The sequence below is a fragment of the Triticum dicoccoides genome, chromosome 1A, assembly GCF_002162155.2.
Source record: "Triticum dicoccoides isolate Atlit2015 ecotype Zavitan chromosome 1A, WEW_v2.0, whole genome shotgun sequence".
Lineage (NCBI taxonomy): Eukaryota > Viridiplantae > Streptophyta > Magnoliopsida > Poales > Poaceae > Triticum > Triticum dicoccoides.
Genome location: NC_041380.1, coordinates 5,359,037 through 5,378,977, shown reverse-complemented (window position 1 = coordinate 5,378,977; position 19,941 = coordinate 5,359,037). Strand labels below are relative to the sequence as shown.

At 43.8% G+C, this 19,941-nt stretch overlaps 2 protein-coding genes and 1 pseudogene across 2 annotated transcripts; 2 read left to right on the top strand and 1 right to left on the bottom strand.

Annotated features, from left to right (window-relative positions):
- On the top strand, positions 1-9,314 carry LOC119362413 (annotated as a pseudogene).
- Positions 9,315-11,076: 1,762 nt separating this feature from the next.
- Positions 11,077-15,146, top strand: LOC119357706 (probable leucine-rich repeat receptor-like protein kinase At1g35710). Its single transcript, XM_037624570.1, has 2 exons — positions 11,077-14,440; positions 14,533-15,146. Exons 1-2 carry the CDS (start codon positions 11,167-11,169, stop codon positions 14,901-14,903), a joined length of 3,645 nt encoding a protein of 1,214 aa, XP_037480467.1. The 5' UTR covers positions 11,077-11,166; the 3' UTR covers positions 14,904-15,146.
- An 867-nt stretch (positions 15,147-16,013) lies between these two features.
- Positions 16,014-19,147, bottom strand: LOC119357717 (vacuolar protein sorting-associated protein 60.1-like). Its single transcript, XM_037624576.1, has 7 exons — positions 18,878-19,147; positions 18,625-18,776; positions 17,606-17,699; positions 17,448-17,519; positions 17,246-17,357; positions 16,815-16,963; positions 16,014-16,347 (listed from the first exon to the last, which is right to left on the bottom strand). Exons 1-7 carry the CDS (start codon positions 18,944-18,946, stop codon positions 16,297-16,299), a joined length of 699 nt encoding a protein of 232 aa, XP_037480473.1. The 5' UTR covers positions 18,947-19,147; the 3' UTR covers positions 16,014-16,296.
- Between the last annotated feature and the right edge of the window lie 794 nt (positions 19,148-19,941).

Here is a 19,941-nt window from a genome sequence, read left to right as displayed (position 1 = left end):
ATGGAGGACCTACCGGAGGCTCTGCTGACTGAGATTCTCAAGAGGATCACCAGGACAAGTGATCTCAATTCTCTTTCCCTTGTGTCAAAGCAGCTCTACAAGATACAGCGGAATCAGAGGGATGCTATCCGTGTTGGTTCTGTTGGAAATATTAGCACTTTTCCGATTAGACTTATCCACGAGTAAACAGTAAGCATGGCATAAAAGGTATGCATCTCATAGCGATACCTAACCATACTAGCACGTATAGAACATAGAATCGAACCATCTATGAGCAGCACATATACGGCTAGCATAAGTACGAGTAAACGAGGGATGAACAGATCATACCCTCCGGTTGGCCAGGCCAACGCGGCAGTGGCAGCAGCAGCCTCGGCGTCGTCCGTGGCCTTCTTCTTGGAGGCGGCGTCGTCGGCCATGGTGTCGATGCAGGGAAAGTAGTGGAAGCAGAGGCGGACGAAGTTGGGGACGGATCGGGAGCAGTCGCGTCGAGACGCTCCCCAAAAATCTTATTGCCGTTCTCCCGGGCAGGATCTCGAACGACAGGGTTCCGGAGGCACCTGCTCTCACGACCAACCGTGCACGCGGTCATCGGGATGAGATCGCCAGAAGCAGCACAGAGAGAGGAACACTAGCTGACGGCTAGGGCTGTACGAGAGGGAGTGAGTGAACTGAGTTAGGGTTCACTCCACTGGCCAGTGCCTTCTTATATAGGCCGTCAGGTAGATGGGCCTGAGCCAGGCCCACGACCGAGTCTGCGAACAGCCCATGGTCCAACGTCTTGGACAGTGGCGCTTATGTAAGCGACTCGTTAAGTAATTAACAATTAATTAACCATTCCTGAGCGGCAAAAATAAGCTTCGGCTCGGCTCATTCCCGCAACCCGCGGAGCGCGTCGTGACGAGGCGAGGCGGGCGGCGGAGGAGGAGGAGCGCGCGTGTACAACTCCTATTCCCAAGCTCCCAATAGCAAGTGGTAGAGCAGCCCTTATAAAGAGGTCTCATTCTTCTTACTGTAGCAGTATGGAACTAAACTTCCCACACTTCCCATCACTTGACGTACGCATGCATGGGCCTTAGAGATTAACCAGGGATTAGTGTGTTATATGGGCCTAGGCCCATCCATAATCCAACAATCCCCCACCAGATCTCGAGGCACATAAGTTTGTCAACTGTTCCAAACAATGTTTGATATACCAAAATTTTCAGTGGAGACTGTTAAGTTGAACTTCCACCTAGAACAACAGGAGACTTCTTCACAACTGAACAATGGACTATGCCTTGAATTGTTAGTTTGGCGTGCAGAAGTTTCGCCTATTGCCAGCTGATACATGGCTGCCGAAGGCTAAACCCCACGGGTGGAGCCTATTAGTCATACTCCGTACCTTCTCATGAGCTTACTAGAGATTACCCAATCTCATAGACTATGACCAGCAGTCGGACTCACATAGGTGTGTTCCTTCAAAGAATGCTCTGTAGGTTAGCATCTTGCTTACATAAGCTTTGGAACACATTAAGACAAAAGTCAGCCTGCCTTACAGAATTGAGAGTATTACTGCATCTCCAACAGAGTGGGTTTATTAAGGATACTCTCCTCAGTTGACCGCTGGATTGTTTTCCCAGGTCCTAATTCACGGGATCTCCGATCACATAGGTTGGGTTATCCCCATGGCAACTTACGTGGGTCTCATACCCATCTCCCTCGATGCATTTTCTATCACAATCCGTGATAGCCCTTTCGTAAAAGGGTCTGCCAGATTCTTAGCCGTCTGGATGTAATCCAACGCTATTACTCCGGAGTTTCTTGATTTTCTGACAGATTTCAATCTTCTTCTTATGTGCTTTGTGGATTTCATGTTGTACTTTGAACTCTTAGCCTTGCCAATCATTGTTTGATTGTCACAGTTCATAAGGACAGCCGACACTGGTTTATCAACCACCGGCAAATCCATCAAAAGCTCTTGAAGCCATTCTGCTTCGACACATGATGTGTATAATGTTGTGAGTTCTGCTTCCATAGTCGATCTGGTTAAGATTGTCTGCTTGCAAGACTTCGAGGAAACAACACCACCACCAAGTGTGAAGACATGTCCACTTGTGGCTTTCATCTCATCAGCATCAGATATCCAATTCGAATCACTATACCCCTCAAGTACCATCGGGTACCCAGAATAGTGAATTCCATAGTTCGCGGTACCTTGCAAATAACGCATCACTCGCTCAACAGCATGCCAATGCACATCTCCCAGATTGGAAACAAACCGGCTCAGTTTGCACACAACAAATGAGATGTCAGGACGAGTAGCACATGCTAGGTACATCAGTGAACCAACCACTTGAGAATATCTCAATTGATCTACAGCCGTGCCTTCGAACTTTCGAATCCGCACGCTAGGATCATATGGTGTTGCAGAAGGTTTGCAGTCCGAATATCCAAAACGGCTCAAAATCTTCTCAACATAGTGGGATTGCAAAAGTGTAATTCCACCCTCATAATTTCTCAGTAGCTTGATGTTCAGGATAACATCAGCCACACCCAGGTCTTTCATCTCAAAGTTGTGAGATAGAAAAGACTTGACCTCCTCAATGAGCTTGAGGTGGGTCCCAAATATCAGTATGTCATCGACATATAGACATAGTATAACTCCTTCGCCCCCACCATAGCGATAGTATACACATTTGTCAGCTTCGTTCACAACAAAGCCAGCAGATGTCAGAGTAGTATTGAACTTCTCATGCCATTGCTTAGGCGCTTGTTTCAGGCCATACAAAGATTTTACTAGCTTACACACCTTTCTTTTCTGACCATTTACTACAAAGCCATCCGGCTGTTGCATGTAAATTTCCTCGTCTAGCTCTCTGTTAAGGAAAGCCGTCTTAACGTCCATCTGATGAACAAGAAGACCATGCGAGGCAGCCAAAGCGAGTAACACTCGAATGGTTGTCAGTCTAGCCACAGGTGAATAAGTGTCAAAGAAATCCTCTTCTTCTTTCTGGGTATAACCCTTGGCCACAAGCCTAGCCTTGTACTTCTCAACAGTACCATCGGGCCTAAGCTTCTTCTTGAACACCCACTTACATCCTAATGGTTGACAACCATAGGGACGATCAGTGATTTCCCATGTCCCATTAGCCAAGATGGAATCCATCTCACTACGGACCGCATCCTTCCAGTAGTCAGCATCCGGAGATGCATAAGCTTCTAAAATGGTACTGGGAGTATCATCATCCACGAGGTACACGAGGAAATCATCACCAAAGGACTTTGCAGTCCTCTGTCCTGTGCTCCTAACAGGAACTTCCTCGTCATCCTCCGTGGAACTCTCATCACTTTTATGTTCATAGTATTCTATCGGAATAGCAAGTTCAGGAGTCTCATCAGTTTCCAGTCTAGAAACGCTTTGCATATCTCTTGTGGGGAAAATATCTTCAAAGAATGTAGCATCCCTAGACTCTATAATTGTACCGACCTTCTGGTCAGGTACCTCAGATTTCACCACTAGGAATCTATAGCCAACGCTATGCTTGGCATAGCCAAGAATAACACAGTCCACGGTCTTTGGTCCCAACTTGCGCCTTTTGATTATTGGCATGTTGACTTTCGCCAAACAGCCCCAAGTGCGCAAGTAAGAGAGTGTAGTTCTTTTCTTTTCCCATTGCTCATAGAGAGTAGTCTCATTATCCTTTGTGGGAACTTTATTTAGGACATGACAAGATGTCAATACAGCCTCCCCCCACCATGCCTTGGATAAACCCGATGTATCTAACATGGTGTTAACCAAATCAGTTAGAGTATGGTTTTTCCGTTCGGCAACCCCGTTTGACTGGGGTGAGTAGGGAGGCGTCCTCTCATGAATAATGCCATGTTCCGCATAGAATAAATCAAACTCATTAGAAAAGTACTCTCCACAACGATCAGACCGGACTCGTTTTATTTTCTTCTCAAGTTGGTTCTCAACTTCAGCCTTATAGACGTTAAAGTAGTGTAGAGCCTCATCCTTAGTATTTAACAAATACACATAGCAGAATCTAGTGGAATCATCGATCAGAGTCATGAAGTATTTCTTTCCACCTTTAGTCAACACACCATTCATCTCACAGAGATCTGAATGTATGAGCTCTAATAGTGCCAGGTGTCTCTCCTTCACAGGCTTGTGAGGCTTACGAGGTTGCTTAGCTTGCACACATGCATGGCACTTAGAGCCTTTGGCTAAAGTGAGACTCGGGATTAAATCCATTTTAGCTAGCCGCGTCATACAACCGAACTTTATGTGACAAAGACGTGAATTCCAAACCCCAGATTCGTTCATATTAGAATGAATTTGGTTCACGACTTTATTACAGAAATCCTCCGGGAAAAGGCGGAACAAACCACCACAATCATATCCTTTTCCAACAAATAGTCCATACCGAGATACGACTACTTTGTTAGACTCAAATACTAACTTAAACCCTTCTTTAGATAGAAGGGAGCCACTAACGAGATTCTTCTTTACGGTGGGGACATGCTGCACGTTCTTCAGTTGCACGATCTTTCCTGAAGTAAACTTCAGATCTACCGTGCCAACACCATGAACAGAAGCATGCGAGCCATTCCCCATCAGGACGGAACAATCTCGTGCGACCTGGTAGGAAGAAAACAAAGACACATCAGCACACACATGAATATTGGCCCCAGTGTCAATCCACCAATCGGTGGACTGACAGACTGAAAGTATGGTAAACAGATTACCATACCCAGATGTCGCATCATTGTTGCTCAGAGTGACATTCACAGACTTGGAGTCCTGTGTTGGCTTCTTATACTTGTTTGGGCACTTGTTTGCCCAATGTTCGTCTGAACCACAAGTAAAGCAGCCATCTCTCTTTTTTTCTTTCTTCTTATCCTTCTCCTTAAAGGTAGTATTCTGCTCGATAGAGTCCTTTCCCTTGAACTTGTGGAAGTTCTTCTGCACCACATTGGCGCTAGAAGAACCCTCTGCCCCTTTCACGTGTGAGTCCTTTGCTCTCGAGTTCTGCTCAACACTGAGATGACCAACGACATCCTCAACAGAGAATTCACGTCTCAAGTGCTTGAGAGAAGTAGCAAAGTTTCTCCAACTAGGAGGGAGTTTTGCAATAATGCAACCCGCGACAAACTTGTCCGGTAACTCACACTTCAGGAGCTCCACCTCCTTAGCAATGCACTGTAACTCATGAGCCTGGTCCAATACAGAACGGTTATCAACCATCCTGTAGTCATGGAACTGCTCCATGGCATACAGCTCACTGCCAGCATCAGTTGCGCCGAATTTGACTTCGAGCGCATCCCACAAGTTTTTGGCAACACCCATATGAATATAGGCATCAACCAACTTGTCTCCAATCACACTTAGAACTTCTCCCAGAAAGATTATGGTTGCCTCCCTAAACGCCTTCTCCTGTTCAGGAGCAATCGTTTCTGTGAGGGACACACCACCAACCCAGAACACGTCCATCGCTGTGAGCCACAAGGTGGTCCTAGTCTGCCAACGCTTAAAATGCGTTTCGGTAAACTTTTCCGGTTTCAGAGTAGCAGCAAAGCCTTGAATCGAAAAGTGCCTAAAATAAGGTTTTTGGATTGTTGGAAATATTAGCACTTTTTCGATTAGACTTATCCACGAATAAACAGTAAGCATGGCATAAAAGGTATGCATCTCATAGCGATACCTAAGCATACTAGCACGTATAGAACATAGAATCGAATCATCTATGAGCGGCACATATACGGCTAGCATAAGTACGAGTAAACGAGGGATGAACAGATCATACCCTCCGGTTGGCCAGGCCAACGCGGTGGCGGCAGCAGCACACCGAGGCCTTCTTCTTGGAGGCGGCGGCGTCGGCCATTGTGTCGATGCAGGGGAAATAGTGGAAGCAGAGGCGGACGAAATTGGGGACGGATCGGGCGCGCGCGCGCGTCGTGACGAGACGAGGCAGGTGGTGGAGGAGGAGGAGGAGCGCGCGTGTACAACTCCTATTCCCAAGCTCACAATAGCAAGTGGTAGAGCAGCCCTTATAAAGAGGTCTCACTCTTCTTACTGTAGCAGTATGGTACTAAACTTCCCACACTTCCCACCACTTGACGTACACATGCATGGGCCTTAGAGATTAACCAGGGATTAGTGTCTTATATGGGCCTAAGCCCATCCATAATCCAACAGGTTCCGGTCTTTGCACTGCTAAAAAAGCACTGACATCATTGTGCGCCCGGTTCCCAAATCTGCGGAAAGTGGAAATCGATTACTCTGGTTGGATACCTGGACATGGAAATCAGCTCGATAACAAAGGCCTTCTTGTGTTTTGATCTCACTATTCCTTGCTGATTGATCTCACATTAAGCTTCTGCTCACACATCGATGACTCTGGGCTTGATTGCTTAGCGAATTGCAAGAAATTGGTGTCTCTCAAGCTGAACTCGATACCACAAATAACTTCGATTGGGCTTTTCTCAATTGCAGTTGGTTGCACAAGTCTATCTGCTCTCCACCTTATTGATTGCAAGAAAATCGACAGTGTAGAGTGGCTGGAATACCTTGGTAGGGATGGATCATTGGAAGAGCTTGTAGTGAAGAATTGCCAAGGAATCAATCATCATGACTTCCTAAAGTTTGGTTCAGGATGGTGAAGCTCCAGAAGTTTGAGTTTGAGAGCAAAAGAGGAAAATATGAATGTCTTACGGAAGATGTGGTCTATGACTCCTCGTACGATGCTCACAGCACGGATATATACGATTTCTGCTGTGAGAGTTTGAAGGATTTAAGGTTGGCGCATATTAAAACTTGGCCAGAAGTAGAACTTTGTGTTGTCCTAGGGAAATGTAATGCATTGGAGAAGCTTTGCCTTGAGTATGTTTGTGCCCTAAATGACAATGACATGATTGCATCATCTCGGAGCTGCAGCAACCTTAAAAGCATCTCACTTTGGCTCAACCTGCAGCCCTACTCTAGTGATGTCGGCTATTGTGAAACCAGGACGTCATTTACTGATAACAGCCTTTACGCTCTAGCCCTAAACTGTCGTATGCTTCAGATGGTGGACCTCAACTTTAGAGGATGTTCCCCTGACTGGCCATCAGAAATAGGATTCACACAGCAGGGTTTTCTGGTGCTCATTCAGTCCTGCCCGATTCGTGTTCTTGTGCTAAATACCGCCAACTTCTTTGATGATGAGGGGATGAAGGGCCTCTCATCCTCACCACATCTGGAGACACTTCAGCTTATATTGTGTCATGCGGTAACTGATGCTGGGATGCGCTTCATTGCGCACACCCCAGGCTTGAGTAATCTCACACTTCAGTTGTGTCATTACATTACTGATGTTGAAGTGGCTGAACTGAGAAGTGCACATAAGTTAGAGTCTTTGGTCATTGAGTGTTGTGGTGAGGTCTCTCTGCAAGCTGCGCAGGGTGTCGCCAAGTCAGTTCACTACTCCAGCAAATATTCAGATGTCCTTAGGAAGAGAATTGGTCTTGGCGGCTATTGATGAAGTGGTCTCCAAAATTTTCAGTACAAATTTGCTGCTGAAGACATTAAGTTGTTCAGTGTGCATCATTGGACAAGGTTGTGTGCATCATCCGACCTAGATTCACTTGTGTGGACTTTCTATTGCCTTCTACCGTTACTGTATAATTTTTCTGTATGACAGTCTAATGATGACCTTTGGATGGCATCTCGTGAATGAAACTCTAATACTGTAATAGGCACCACTAGTGTATTACTATCAACCATAATTCTGGTTGCTTAATTTCTACTCTCTGTAACCGTTTTGAAACCGACATAAGTTAGGCCCCAAGATTCTCTGTTTTTGCTGTGGAGGCACTATATGACAGTTTGGTGCTACTTATTTGTATTATTTAAGCAAATGTCATGGACCCTTTTTTATTGTGCAAGTGATTTTGAAGACATATATCTCTGCCTGCTATGTTCGCGTGGCAATTTTGGTATGTATCGTTGTAGTAATAATATTATGTCCAAGTTTCGATGGACACGTACAAAGGCGGCATGCTTGTTTTGTTGATATCAACTCTACCGGAGGATGTCTTTGATTGCTTCTCAAAAGTATAGTGCTAGTTACCAGTAGCATAATTGTAGATGTTTAGATTCTAAAATGGCCTGAAGTTGAGGAACAAGTGAAACTTGAGCGACAAATTACATCTCAGGTACTCACATTGTGTCTTTGCTCTGCACATTTTGTTTTTACCTTTTTGAGGGGTCGCGTCTCTTTCACCTATCATGTGTTTGATTGGTACAAAGATTCATCTCTGTTTTGAGCCTTTCAGATTTCTGAATAATTTTATTTTAGTAACAGGACAGCTTCGTTGCATCAGTTCAGCTCATAGAAACAGCATTTGCCTTGTATTTGTAGCTCATCAAGATGCCAACTTTGCTTTGCTGGCTAAGTAATTTGTGTTGTACTTTATATTTGAGCTAAAATGAAACATGCACCTTTCCCTTGTTAAAAGAAAGGGTGAATACATTATTTTTCTTCTACATTAGCTCCTGCACGCCCTGATTGTGGAATATTTACTAGTTTGTTTCTATTTGTAATTAGCTGAGAGTGTTCAACTTCTGTGTTGGCCTGACCGAGGAGCTCGTCCAGAAGACCGAATATAAGAGAAATTTAGGGTGTTTGGTTTGCCCGCATCCACCTCAGCTAGACGATGTTTTTGGGGGCCGGAACTTACCCTACGCATGGTCACGGGTTTGAGCGTGTATGAGGGGAAAATCCTAAATGAGAAAAGTCCAAGTTTTCTGAGAGCTTCGATCTATAAATGTTTACGGTTTATACTTACTAAGTTTTCTGAGATTTTTAGTGGATCTGAATGCATATGCTTAGTAAGTTTTCTGAGTTTTTTAGTGGAACTGAATGCATATGCTTAGTCTGTAGTGTGTGTGCACTTCCTGTAAAGCACAAGCAGAGTAGTCTTCCTTCAGCCAAATCACCAGCCTTGGGAATTCAGTGCTTGCTTTCTCCAGTCTGTCATCTGTATTTACTGATAAGAGAAGTTGATACCAATTCAACCTAAAAATTTCATCAAAACTCAACTCAGCTTGAGTAATCTCACACTTCGGGCGTGTCATAAGGTGACTGATGTAGGAGTGACTGAACTGGGACGTGCACATAAGTTAGTCTTTAGTCATTGAGTATTGTGGTGAGGTCTCTCAGCAAGCTGCGCAGGGTGTTGCCAAGTCAGTTCACGACTCCAGCAAATGTTCAGATGCCCTGAAGAAGAAACTTGGTTTGTCAGTATGAATTTGCTGCTGAAGTCATTATTAAGTTTTTGACTGTGCATCATCCGACGAGATTCACCTCTCTGAACTTTTTGTTGCCTTGACCTTTACTGCAATGATTTTCCTTTTTGACAGTCTAATGATGATCTTTGGACGGCATTTGGTGAATGAAACTTTAATAGTAGGCACCACTTGTGTATTAATATCAACCGACGTAATTCTCTACTCTCTGTAGTCGTTTCGAAACCGGCCTCAAAAGAATAGTGCTAGTACTAGTAGCATAATTGTGGATGTTTAGATTAAGAAATGACCTTAAGTTGAGGAACAACTGAAACTACTGAAGGCCTATAACATAGTTGTGTGCTAATTACAAGTAGGTAGCCACATCATGGCCTTGCTTTGGACATCCAGAACTAGACAACATTTTGTTCTTACCTTTTTGAGGGGGTTTAGCTATCAATAGTATATATGGTGAGTGTATGAAAATAGCAAAAATTAAGACACCATTTGAGGGATGAGTTATCGAGATTCATGTGTTTGCTTGGTTCATCAGTCTAGTACAAAGATCCTGGAATTGTAGATCTTTTATTTTAGTAGCAAGACAGTTCGTTGCATCAGTTCAGCTCGTAGGAACAACATTTGCCTTGTATTTGTAGCTCATCAAGATGCCAACTTTGCTGGATACTTTATTAGCTCATGTACTTTGTACTTTGTGTTGTACTACTTGATAAGTACTTGAGCTAAAATGAAATATGCGCCTTTCCCTTGTTAAAAAAGGGAGAAATATTTATTTATTTTTACATTATTAGCTCATGCACGCCCTGATTGTGGAATATTTACTAGTACAAAACAAACACTGGCAAAGAGAGGTTGAAAGAGAGGAAGCAAGAAGTTAATGAGCTACAGGAAGCTAGTGGAACCAGACATGCTAAAAACAGGACGTACAACCGTATCGGGAGCAGCTCCCTCTATCACTCGCTATTATTCCAAAACAATAGTAGTAAAGAGACATTTCATTGTTCAACCGGGATCAGGAAGGGGAAAAAATCAAGTTCTTGCAACCAGTCTAATTTACATGTACACATAAACACAGGCGCCAATTGGAGCTACCAAAGTATGGGAGCAATACTAATCATTTGCACACTTTTTGGTTACTTGTATTTACAAAGTGCTGGGCAATCAACTCATACATGGGAAGACGTACAGAAAGTGCTCGAAGAAGTAGAATATTACCAAATCAAATCCACTTGAGGTTGGAGCTTTTCTTCGGTCAGTGTGCTCCAAATTTTTGCTTGGTTGTATTCCACAAGTTGAACTTTTCTTCAGCAGCCACTTGGATTCAACAAGTTGCAGCCACTGCCTCGTATTCCCTCCGACACGGGACTTCCAAAAATACTTGGGGTCCAGGATAGGTATTGACCAAAATTCAACCCAAGAAACTTTATTACTACCATCAATAGAGATCCGCTTTTCAGGAAAAATAGAAATCCAGCATGGAATTTTCCTACGGTTAGTTGCATCCCCCCACCACTTGAGCTAATCTTTTGTTTTGTGTACCAGCTGAAAAACAAGGAGGGAAACATTTAAGAGAATAGCTTAAGACATAATTGAAGCAGCTACAATTTACATCATAAAATAAACAAGAGATGCTATCAAATCAATCAGAGGAGCTACCATGAGATAAAACTCTGCCGCAATGTTAACTCCAGTGCATAAGTTGTAGATGGAGAAGAATTCGGAAAGATATGTGTACGCGTACGCCATAGGTACCCTTCCATCCCTGCTTTTCAATTGCTTTCAAGGAGTAGTTACTGTGTCATCTTTCCACAGGCACGAGGAAACAAAATAGAGTAAGAGATGGTGACGCTGACAAAGAGAAACAGGCAGTCCAACAGTAGCTGCCAAAAGAAGGAAAAATGGGGCAGAGATGGTGGCACATACTGAAGAATATCATCCAGCAGCAGCTTCCACTCAATTATTGCTGTGTGTTGATTGACCGAAGACCTCATAAATGGACAACACACTCCTTAAATACTCATCAATGGTGTCCACGGAATCACATCCTCCAACCAATACACAACACGCAAACACTAGGAAGCAAAATGCCATCTTCCTCAACACCATTGTTGTACCTCTGCCTAATGCTGGTGCTGTGCCTTCTTCTCTTGCAAGAAGCGCATGCAGCGCGCCATGGAGGGATCTCACTGAGGTCTCAACGCATGGCCCTCCTCCACTGGAAAGCTACACTTGCAAACCCACCGCTGCGCATGAGCTCTTGGCAAGAAAACACCAGCCCATGCAACTGGACGGGCATCATGTGCACGGCTGTTCGCCATGGCCGTCGTATGCCCTGGGTGGTGACCAATATCTCCCTGCCAGACGCTGGCATCCGCGGACAGCTTGGTGAGCTCAACTTCTCGGCTCTTCCATTCCTCGCATATATCAACCTTCAAAACAACAGTCTCCATGGTGCACTACCCACTAGTATCACCTCCCTGTCAGCACTTTCAGCACTTGACCTTAGCTTCAACCAGCTCAAAGGGAAAATTCCTAGTGAGATTGGTGGCCTGCAAAGTCTCAGGGTGCTTGAGCTCTCATCTAATAGACTCACAGGACATATTCCTGCATCTCTGGGCAACCTCACAATGTTAAATATTCTTGCCATTCACCAAACCATGGTATCAGGTCCCATTCCTGAGGAGATTGGAATGCTTGTCAACCTACAAGGTCTGCAGCTAAGCAACAGCAGCTTAAGCGGCATGATACCAAAAACCCTTGGAAATCTGACCCAACTAAATGATTTGTACCTGTTTGGTAATCAACTTTCAGGGCCTATACCCCAAGAACTAGGCAGGCTAGTCCATTTGCATGGTCTTGCGCTTAATTCAAATGATTTGTCAGGTCCAATTCCAATCTCCATAACCAATCTCACTAAGATGAACCAACTTTTTCTCTTTGAAAATCAAATCACAGGTTCAATACCCCCAGAACTAGGCAAACTCGCTAAGCTAAACCTACTTGTTCTCTATGAAAATCAGATCACAGGTCCAATACCCCCAGAAATAGGAAATCTTAAGATGCTAAACCAACTTATGCTCTACCAAAATCAAATCATAGGCTCAATACCCCCTGAACTAGGCAACATCACTATGCTCAATGTAATTTCTCTCAATACAAATAAAATCACAGGCCCAATACCTTCAGAATTGGGCTACTTACTGAATCTCCAGAATTTAGAGTTGTTCGACAACCAAATATCTGGCACTATTCCTGGGAGCCTAGGAAATATTACCAAGCTAGTAGCACTATCCCTCTATGGAAATCAGATAACCGGCTCCATCCCTGAAGAGATTGGCAATCTGATGAACCTCGCATATTTATACTTGAATGAGAACCAAATATCAGGATCAATACCTAAAACTTTTGGGAAGTTGCACAACATCCAAGAAATGCGAATCTTCAATAACAATTTATCAGGTGATCTTCCTCAAGAATTTGGATATCTCATAAACATTGTTGTGCTTGAGCTAGCTAACAACTCACTTTCAGGACCTTTACCCGCAAATATATGTTCAGGTGCCGGACTTCAAACTCTCAATGTCGCGTATAATATGTTCAATGGCCCCATTCCAAGTAGTTTAAAGACATGTTCAAGTTTAGTTGAAATTGACCTTGAGTCAAACCAACTGACAGGAGATATATCTCAGCATTTTGGTGTTTATCCACAACTCACAGTGATGAATTTGGCATCGAATAGACTCTCTGGGCTGATATCATCCAATCTAGGTGCATCTACTCAATTAGTGGCACTACATCTAGCACAAAATATGATCACGGGTCCCATACCTACAATCCTTTCTAAATTGTCCAACCTAGAAAAACTAAGACTTGACTCTAATCATCTCAGTGGTGAGATTCCACCAGAAATCTGCAGTTTAACTCATCTATATATACTAAACTTATCATTCAACCAATTATCCGGGCCCATACCTACACAGATAGAAAAGCTGAGCAGTCTAGGATACCTTGATATATCTGGGAACATGTTAAGTGGATCAATACCTGAGGAACTAGGGGCCTGCATAAGAATACAGTCCTTGAAGATCAACAACAACAACTTCAATGGGAGTTTGCCCAGTGAGATTGGAAATTTAGCAGGCCTGCAGATCAAGTTAGATGTGAGCAAAAATAACCTCAGTGGTGTGTTACCGCAGCAACTTGGGAAGTTGCTGATGCTACAACTTCTGAATTTATCACATAATCAGTTCAGTGGCAGCATTCCATCCTCCTTTGCAAGCATGGTGAGCCTTTCAATGCTTGATGTGTCCTACAACGACTTGGATGGACCGGTCCCTTCAGCACGGCTACTCCAAAATGCTTCAGCGAGTTGGTTTCTTCCCAATAAAGGTCTGTGTGGTAACTTCTCTGGTCTGCCACCTTGTTATTCAACCCCAGTAGCTGCTCACAAAAAGGGGAAGATACTTGGTTTGCTTTTGCCAATTGTTCTTGTGATGGGTTTCGTCATTGTTGCTGCAATTGTTGTCATAATAATACTTACTCGTAAGAAGAGAAATCCACAAGAAAGTGTTACCTCTGAAGCAAGGGACCTATTCTCTGTTTGGAATTTTGACGGAAGACTAGTATTTGACGATATTGTAAGGGCAACAGAAGACTTTGATGATAAGTACAACATTGGAACCGGAGGATACGGCAAAGTCTACAAGGCACAACTCCAAGATGGGCAGTTGGTTGCTGTGAAGAAGCTTCATCAGACCGAAGAAGAGTTGGATGATGAAAGAAGATTTCGTAGTGAAATGGAAATCTTAACACAGATCCGACAACGAAGCATTGTCAGAATGTATGGATTCTGCTCCCATCCAGTGTATAAATTTCTCGTCTATGACTACATTCAACAGGGAAACCTCCACAGAATATTGGAAAATCAAGAGCTAGCAAAGGAATTAGATTGGAACAAGAGAATTGCTCTTGCAACAGATGTGGCTCAAGCAATATCTTATTTGCACCACGAATGCAGTCCACCTATAATCCATCGAGATATCACAAGCAACAACATTTTACTTGATACATCCTTTAAGGCTTTTGTCTCGGATTTCGGCACGGCAAGGATTCTTAAGCCCGATTCATCAAACTGGAGTGCACTAGCAGGAACGTATGGCTACATCGCTCCTGGTATGTACCAGCATAACCTTCCTTCTCACGTCAGAAGCATTCGTCTCTATCCATTTATTCCTAATTCTAATATTATTGACGCTTCTGTGCAGAACTATCATACACATCTGTTGCGACAGAGAAATGTGATGTTTATAGCTTTGGGGTGGTTGTGTTAGAGCTAGTGATGGGCAAGCATCCAAGGGATTTATTAGATGGTAGTCTTTCTAACGGCGAACAGTCAATGATGGTGAAAGATATTCTGGACCAACGGCCAACACCACCAATATCAACTGAAGAGAATAGCTTAGCTCTGGTCATCAAGCTGGCCTTATCATGTTTGGAATCTTCTCCCCAAGCAAGGCCAACCATGCGGGAGGCATACCAAACACTCATCCAGCCATCTTCTAGTTCAACTGCCGTGCCTTTCAGCGCACTTACATTACAGCAAGGGATGCATGTTGACATAAGGTCTGAATCCTAGTGAGAAACCAGAGTCTACCGAAGCAGAGGCCAATTCAGATTTCTAATTTTGTTTACTTATACATCACTCATACACCACCTATATATACCTCTTGCCATATGACTTGCCATGCCACACAGGATGAGTTGAAGACTCATTGTAAGTCTATGTATTTGTAGACTCTCCTGATACAACAAAGATCACCATTGTGTGCCCGTGGTTTTTCCTGCAAGGGTTTCCCACGTAAAAATGTGTGTCTTGTCCTATGTTCTTGATATTTCTTTTGCTTGCTGATTTTTACAATGCATAAATATAATTTGGTTTGCGGGTTGCTTATATTTGTTAAAGACTGTAGTATCCACATGTGACACTTTCTTTCGGCTGTTGTCTGCAGGGTACTTAAATGTGTCCTAATATTTGTCTCTTTTTATCTACTATTGCTCGCATAACCTAATAAAGATTGAAAAAAATGAAATCCAAAACTGGCACAGTAACATGTTGTCCTGCTTTATTTATTTCATATGGGAATCAAGATCAAATATCTCGGACCACGCAGGAACAATCACAATGCATAAACGGAACGAAATGAATGTAAGCACATTGGAGATAGGTGCATAAAAAAAGAGCAAGTACCGCAATATACCAAGTAAAAGCACTTACAGAGGGTTGTAGGGCAGGAGTATGTAGTCATTTTTCCTTATTATTGCCCCCATGAACCTGAAGGTGAAAAACTGGAATCCAAAACTGACACGTTATCATGTCATCTCGCTTATTGTTGTCTGGGTATCAAAATAAAATACCTTGGACCAAGCAGGAACGATCACAATGATCAAGCGTTCGAACAGACCAAATGAATGTGAACACACGGATATAGGTGCATAAAACAACAAAAGTACACCAGTACTAAGTAAAAGGGCTTACGGAGGGTTGTAGGGCACGCATACGTAGTCCTTGTCCTCATGATGGAGCATATGTGGTCCTTGTTCTTAGGATGGAGCAATAGATAATTTACTACTACACTTAATTTCAAGCACTGGTAATGAGAATTTCATGGAACAAAGATACGACCTTCTTTCTCTTGATGCCTAATACAAACTTAACAAAGATGAGATGATAGGAAAAGCTGTGACAGACAACACGTGGGCTAGCAATGTCCCATAATTTCATTATCAGAGAATCAGATACCAATTCAACTCAGCAGAGACATACTAACAACAGGATGTACAACCGTATAGAGAACACTCCCTTTATCACACACTATTGTTCCAGCACAAAGGGAAAGAGACATTCCATCGTTCAACAAATTGCAGTGGTATATGATGCAAGATACAATGAATTTGTCCATGCATAAACAACGTGCCGACCATTTACAACGAGATCAAAATCTACACCATAGCTTTTTTGTTACTTTCATTCAGGTACGAATTGATGCGTGCGGCACGGTAGGCAGTCCCAGTTCATCCTCCTGCCAACAGACAAAAGTAAGCAGAGCAAATTAGTCTACTGGTTGACAAGTGTTCACATTGCAATCAGGGGTAATCAAGCAAATTAAAGTATGTGCCGTCTGAGATGTTCAACGGAGACTTCAAAGTTCATCATGAAATCCATCATATACCACATGTTTGGCATGAAAACAGTTTGCATGTTATCCTTCTGTGTGTTTCTTTTACTATTAAGATCAAGCTATTATGAGCTCAAATTGTTCATACCAACAACATATGCATGCATCATGAAATACAAGAGTTATGAGTTCAGCACTACATTCATAATGATCTCAAGCATCTAGCCTGTCAAATTAGATCATGTCACAAGATAAAGGAAACACTGTGATTACATGGGAAATGACATGAACCATCTATTTCTTCCTAGGGATATCAGCATGAGAATCAATGTGAACAGAAACTGAACTAGTCAGTCTTGCAATTGACATACCTGCTGCCGGTTCGCCGGGACTGCTGCATGACCACTTGGTGCAGCAGGTAGGTTAAGCTCAGAATCAAGATCAGTCTCCTTGTCTGGTTGGAGGTATGATGGGACTGAATTCGACTCAAAGTCCATATCGGCTTCCAAAGCATCAAGCTCTGCATTTTCCAACATACAAAATGAGAAGAGCAAATAGAGAACCGTCTTGCCTGTAAATTAACAAATGCATGACACAAAACCAGTCATGCAAAAAAAGGGCCAAAAAAAGGTTTCAGATGAAACCTAAGACCAATATAAAATGGAGAGTGTACTGAATCAAATTCAACTACAAAACTTTGCACAGAAGAGTGGTTCCCAGCTGGTAACCGCTGTGAGGAAAATTAGTTGACTCAGTAAACATTTGAAATATTCAAGAAGAGCCAACTACATAAGAGCCATACCGCCCATAAGTTCCTCCTCGTCGATGTCATCTGGGACATTGTAGCTTCTACCAAGAGTTTCTTGTATTTCATTGCTCACATCCATAAGATCCATCATCTCGTCTTGCATGCTCTGCGGATTATAACAGCAGGTATGGATTCAGATGTAACTCAAAGAAAATAAGCTAAAGATCTTGAAAATATGAACAGTTATGCTGCATACATCTATATCTTCAATCCTGACAGTCTTCATCATCCCTTTCAGCTCTTTATTGGCAGCTTTCATTGCAGTCATCTGTTAAATGAAAAACAATTCAACATAAGTTTGGGTGCCATAATAAGAATCTATCATGAACTTGACAGGAAATTAAGGCAACATACAGTCTGTTGAGCATCTTTGATTCCCTCTGATGCGAAAGCAACTTGGTCAAGATTATAAGTTTGGTTGTACAGCATGTCACGCTGACCTTCATACCTGTAGGTAAGCATATGGAGTATGAAGATTAGAGCACTAGACTGATATAGGCTCCTGCCGCAAGAAGAATGATTAAATGCTACAGGGTAATCCTGGAGAACCAATAGCATTCCACTTCTATCTTGTCCATGTTAAGAACTTGCTAGCTTTTCGGATCAGCAGTTTCTATAAAGACACAACCTACCTAGGAGGAAATTCTGAAACTGCACAAAGATGATGTGTTGTAATTTGTAAAGAAGGGAAGAAAATCTAAAGGTGTACGGAAGCACGTCAAATAGATTCAGCTATGCCTTCTCAGCTAGCCTTTCAGAAGGTGACTTGTCAACAACATTGGTACTGCCCATGGACGACCACAAGAGAGTAGTAGGTCTGGCTAACCATGTATTTTAGTTGACATTTTAGACAAGCATTTGGTAGTGCAGCCTCATTGTTAATGCAATATTCCTTTTTAGCTGCCCCTGGCCCAGGAGAACAAACATGACAAATGCTGATATCCCCACAACTGCCTGTGCAATTGACATAATAGAGCATCTTGGAGATTCCCTTTAAAATCAGCGTTATTTAGCAGCAGATGATGATTGTTTATGGAGCCCTTGGATGCGGAGCAGAAGAAGCTATGGACTATCAATATAAGAGAATGTGAGACATACTAAATTTGCTTTATACAACTACTAGTCTGGTATGTGTTTTAGGTGTGTCCTGTTAGGTAAGAAAACATCCTGAAATTGTTTTTTCTCTCAATGCAGCTTGCCATCTCGGGCGTGCCGAGGCCAGAAGGGGGTCGGTCTCTAATGGCCGTCTATCCAGGAAATTGCATGTCCCCATTAGTTCAGTATAGCAGCTAGCATTCACTGTTATCACCTACTGTGGTCGACTAGAAGAAATAACAGATTAATAGTGGGGTTGGGTTGGGGTTTGTACATACATCTTGCGCTGCTTGAGGATCCTCATGGCGCGCGCCTTGACGGCCTCCTGGGCGGGGCCGGGCCTGGTCTTCTTGATCTGGTCCTTGTAGCGCGCCAGCTCCGCGTCCAGCTTCTTGATCTTCTCGTCCACCGTGTCCCCCCGCTTGTATATCTGCCCGGCCATGGATTCCATGAGAAGGGGGTCGAATCCAACCCTAGCTAGCTAGCTGAAAATCGAGGAATCGAAGAGAAGATGCGCGGGCGGATGCGTACCCGGTCGGTGGCGTCCTGGATGGACGGCGGCGGGTCCTGGCTCTTCTTGGCGCCGAAGATCTTCTTCATCGCTCCTCCGCCTCCTCCGCGCGCGAGACCAGGTAGGATCGAACCGCCTCTCTCTCGAGGTTGATGATGGGGATGCTCCGACTGGACTGGACCGCTTGCGAGGGTCGAATTGCCGCCGTCGCGTGCAGGATTGGGGATGAAATCGGGAGGGGAATCGCGAGAGCAGAGGAGGGTTCTGTCTGTGGTTCCTGGAAATCTCCGTGGCGTTTCGGTTAAAGTTCCCTCCCCGGTAGGTCCTACTCCTACTCCACAGGTCCACACGGTTTCCTCTTCCTTCACGTCCAAGGCTTTTGCCACACACACACGCACAACACACACGTTGTAAAGATTCTGTCCAAGAGTTGACCAAGTGTATGGAAATTTTCTAGATCCTCAAAGTCTTATTATGTGCAAGCTCCTTTCCACGCTTTCTTTCTTAGGTCGCTCGAAAAATAAGGGCAAAAACGATAAATCTGACCTCAAGGCGAAACTAATTCACAAACTGAACTGCTTTTAAAACTATTTCACCCAGCTAACCCTTTTATGTAGTGCCTGACAGTTAGGCGTCATACTGCACTGTGCAGCGTCTTACTAACATGCGCTACACATCTGGCCATGGGCGGATTTAGGCCCCAGGCAGAAGGGGGGCGGCCTGGGGCGTGAGGCCCATGTCCTTCATATATTTGTGTACTGTAGCTACAGTAATTTGCTACAGCCAACAGAGTTGTCTGGGCCTTGGCCCAGTTCGCCTGGGCCTTGGCTCATTCCTAAGTCCGCCACTGCATCTGGCCAGCGTAGCACCCGACACTAGTAGAAAAGAGGGCTTTGGTTCAGGCCGGGTCAGCCCATTAGTCCCGGTTCAGTCCAGAACCGGGACCCATGGGGGCATTGGTCCCGGTTCGTGAGGCCACGGGCCTGCCGGGCCTCGTGGGTGTTGGGGTCTATGGTAGGGTGCGTCGACTGCAAATTAAAACTCCTACGCGCAGAACAACCAAGAACATGCTACGGAAGATGGA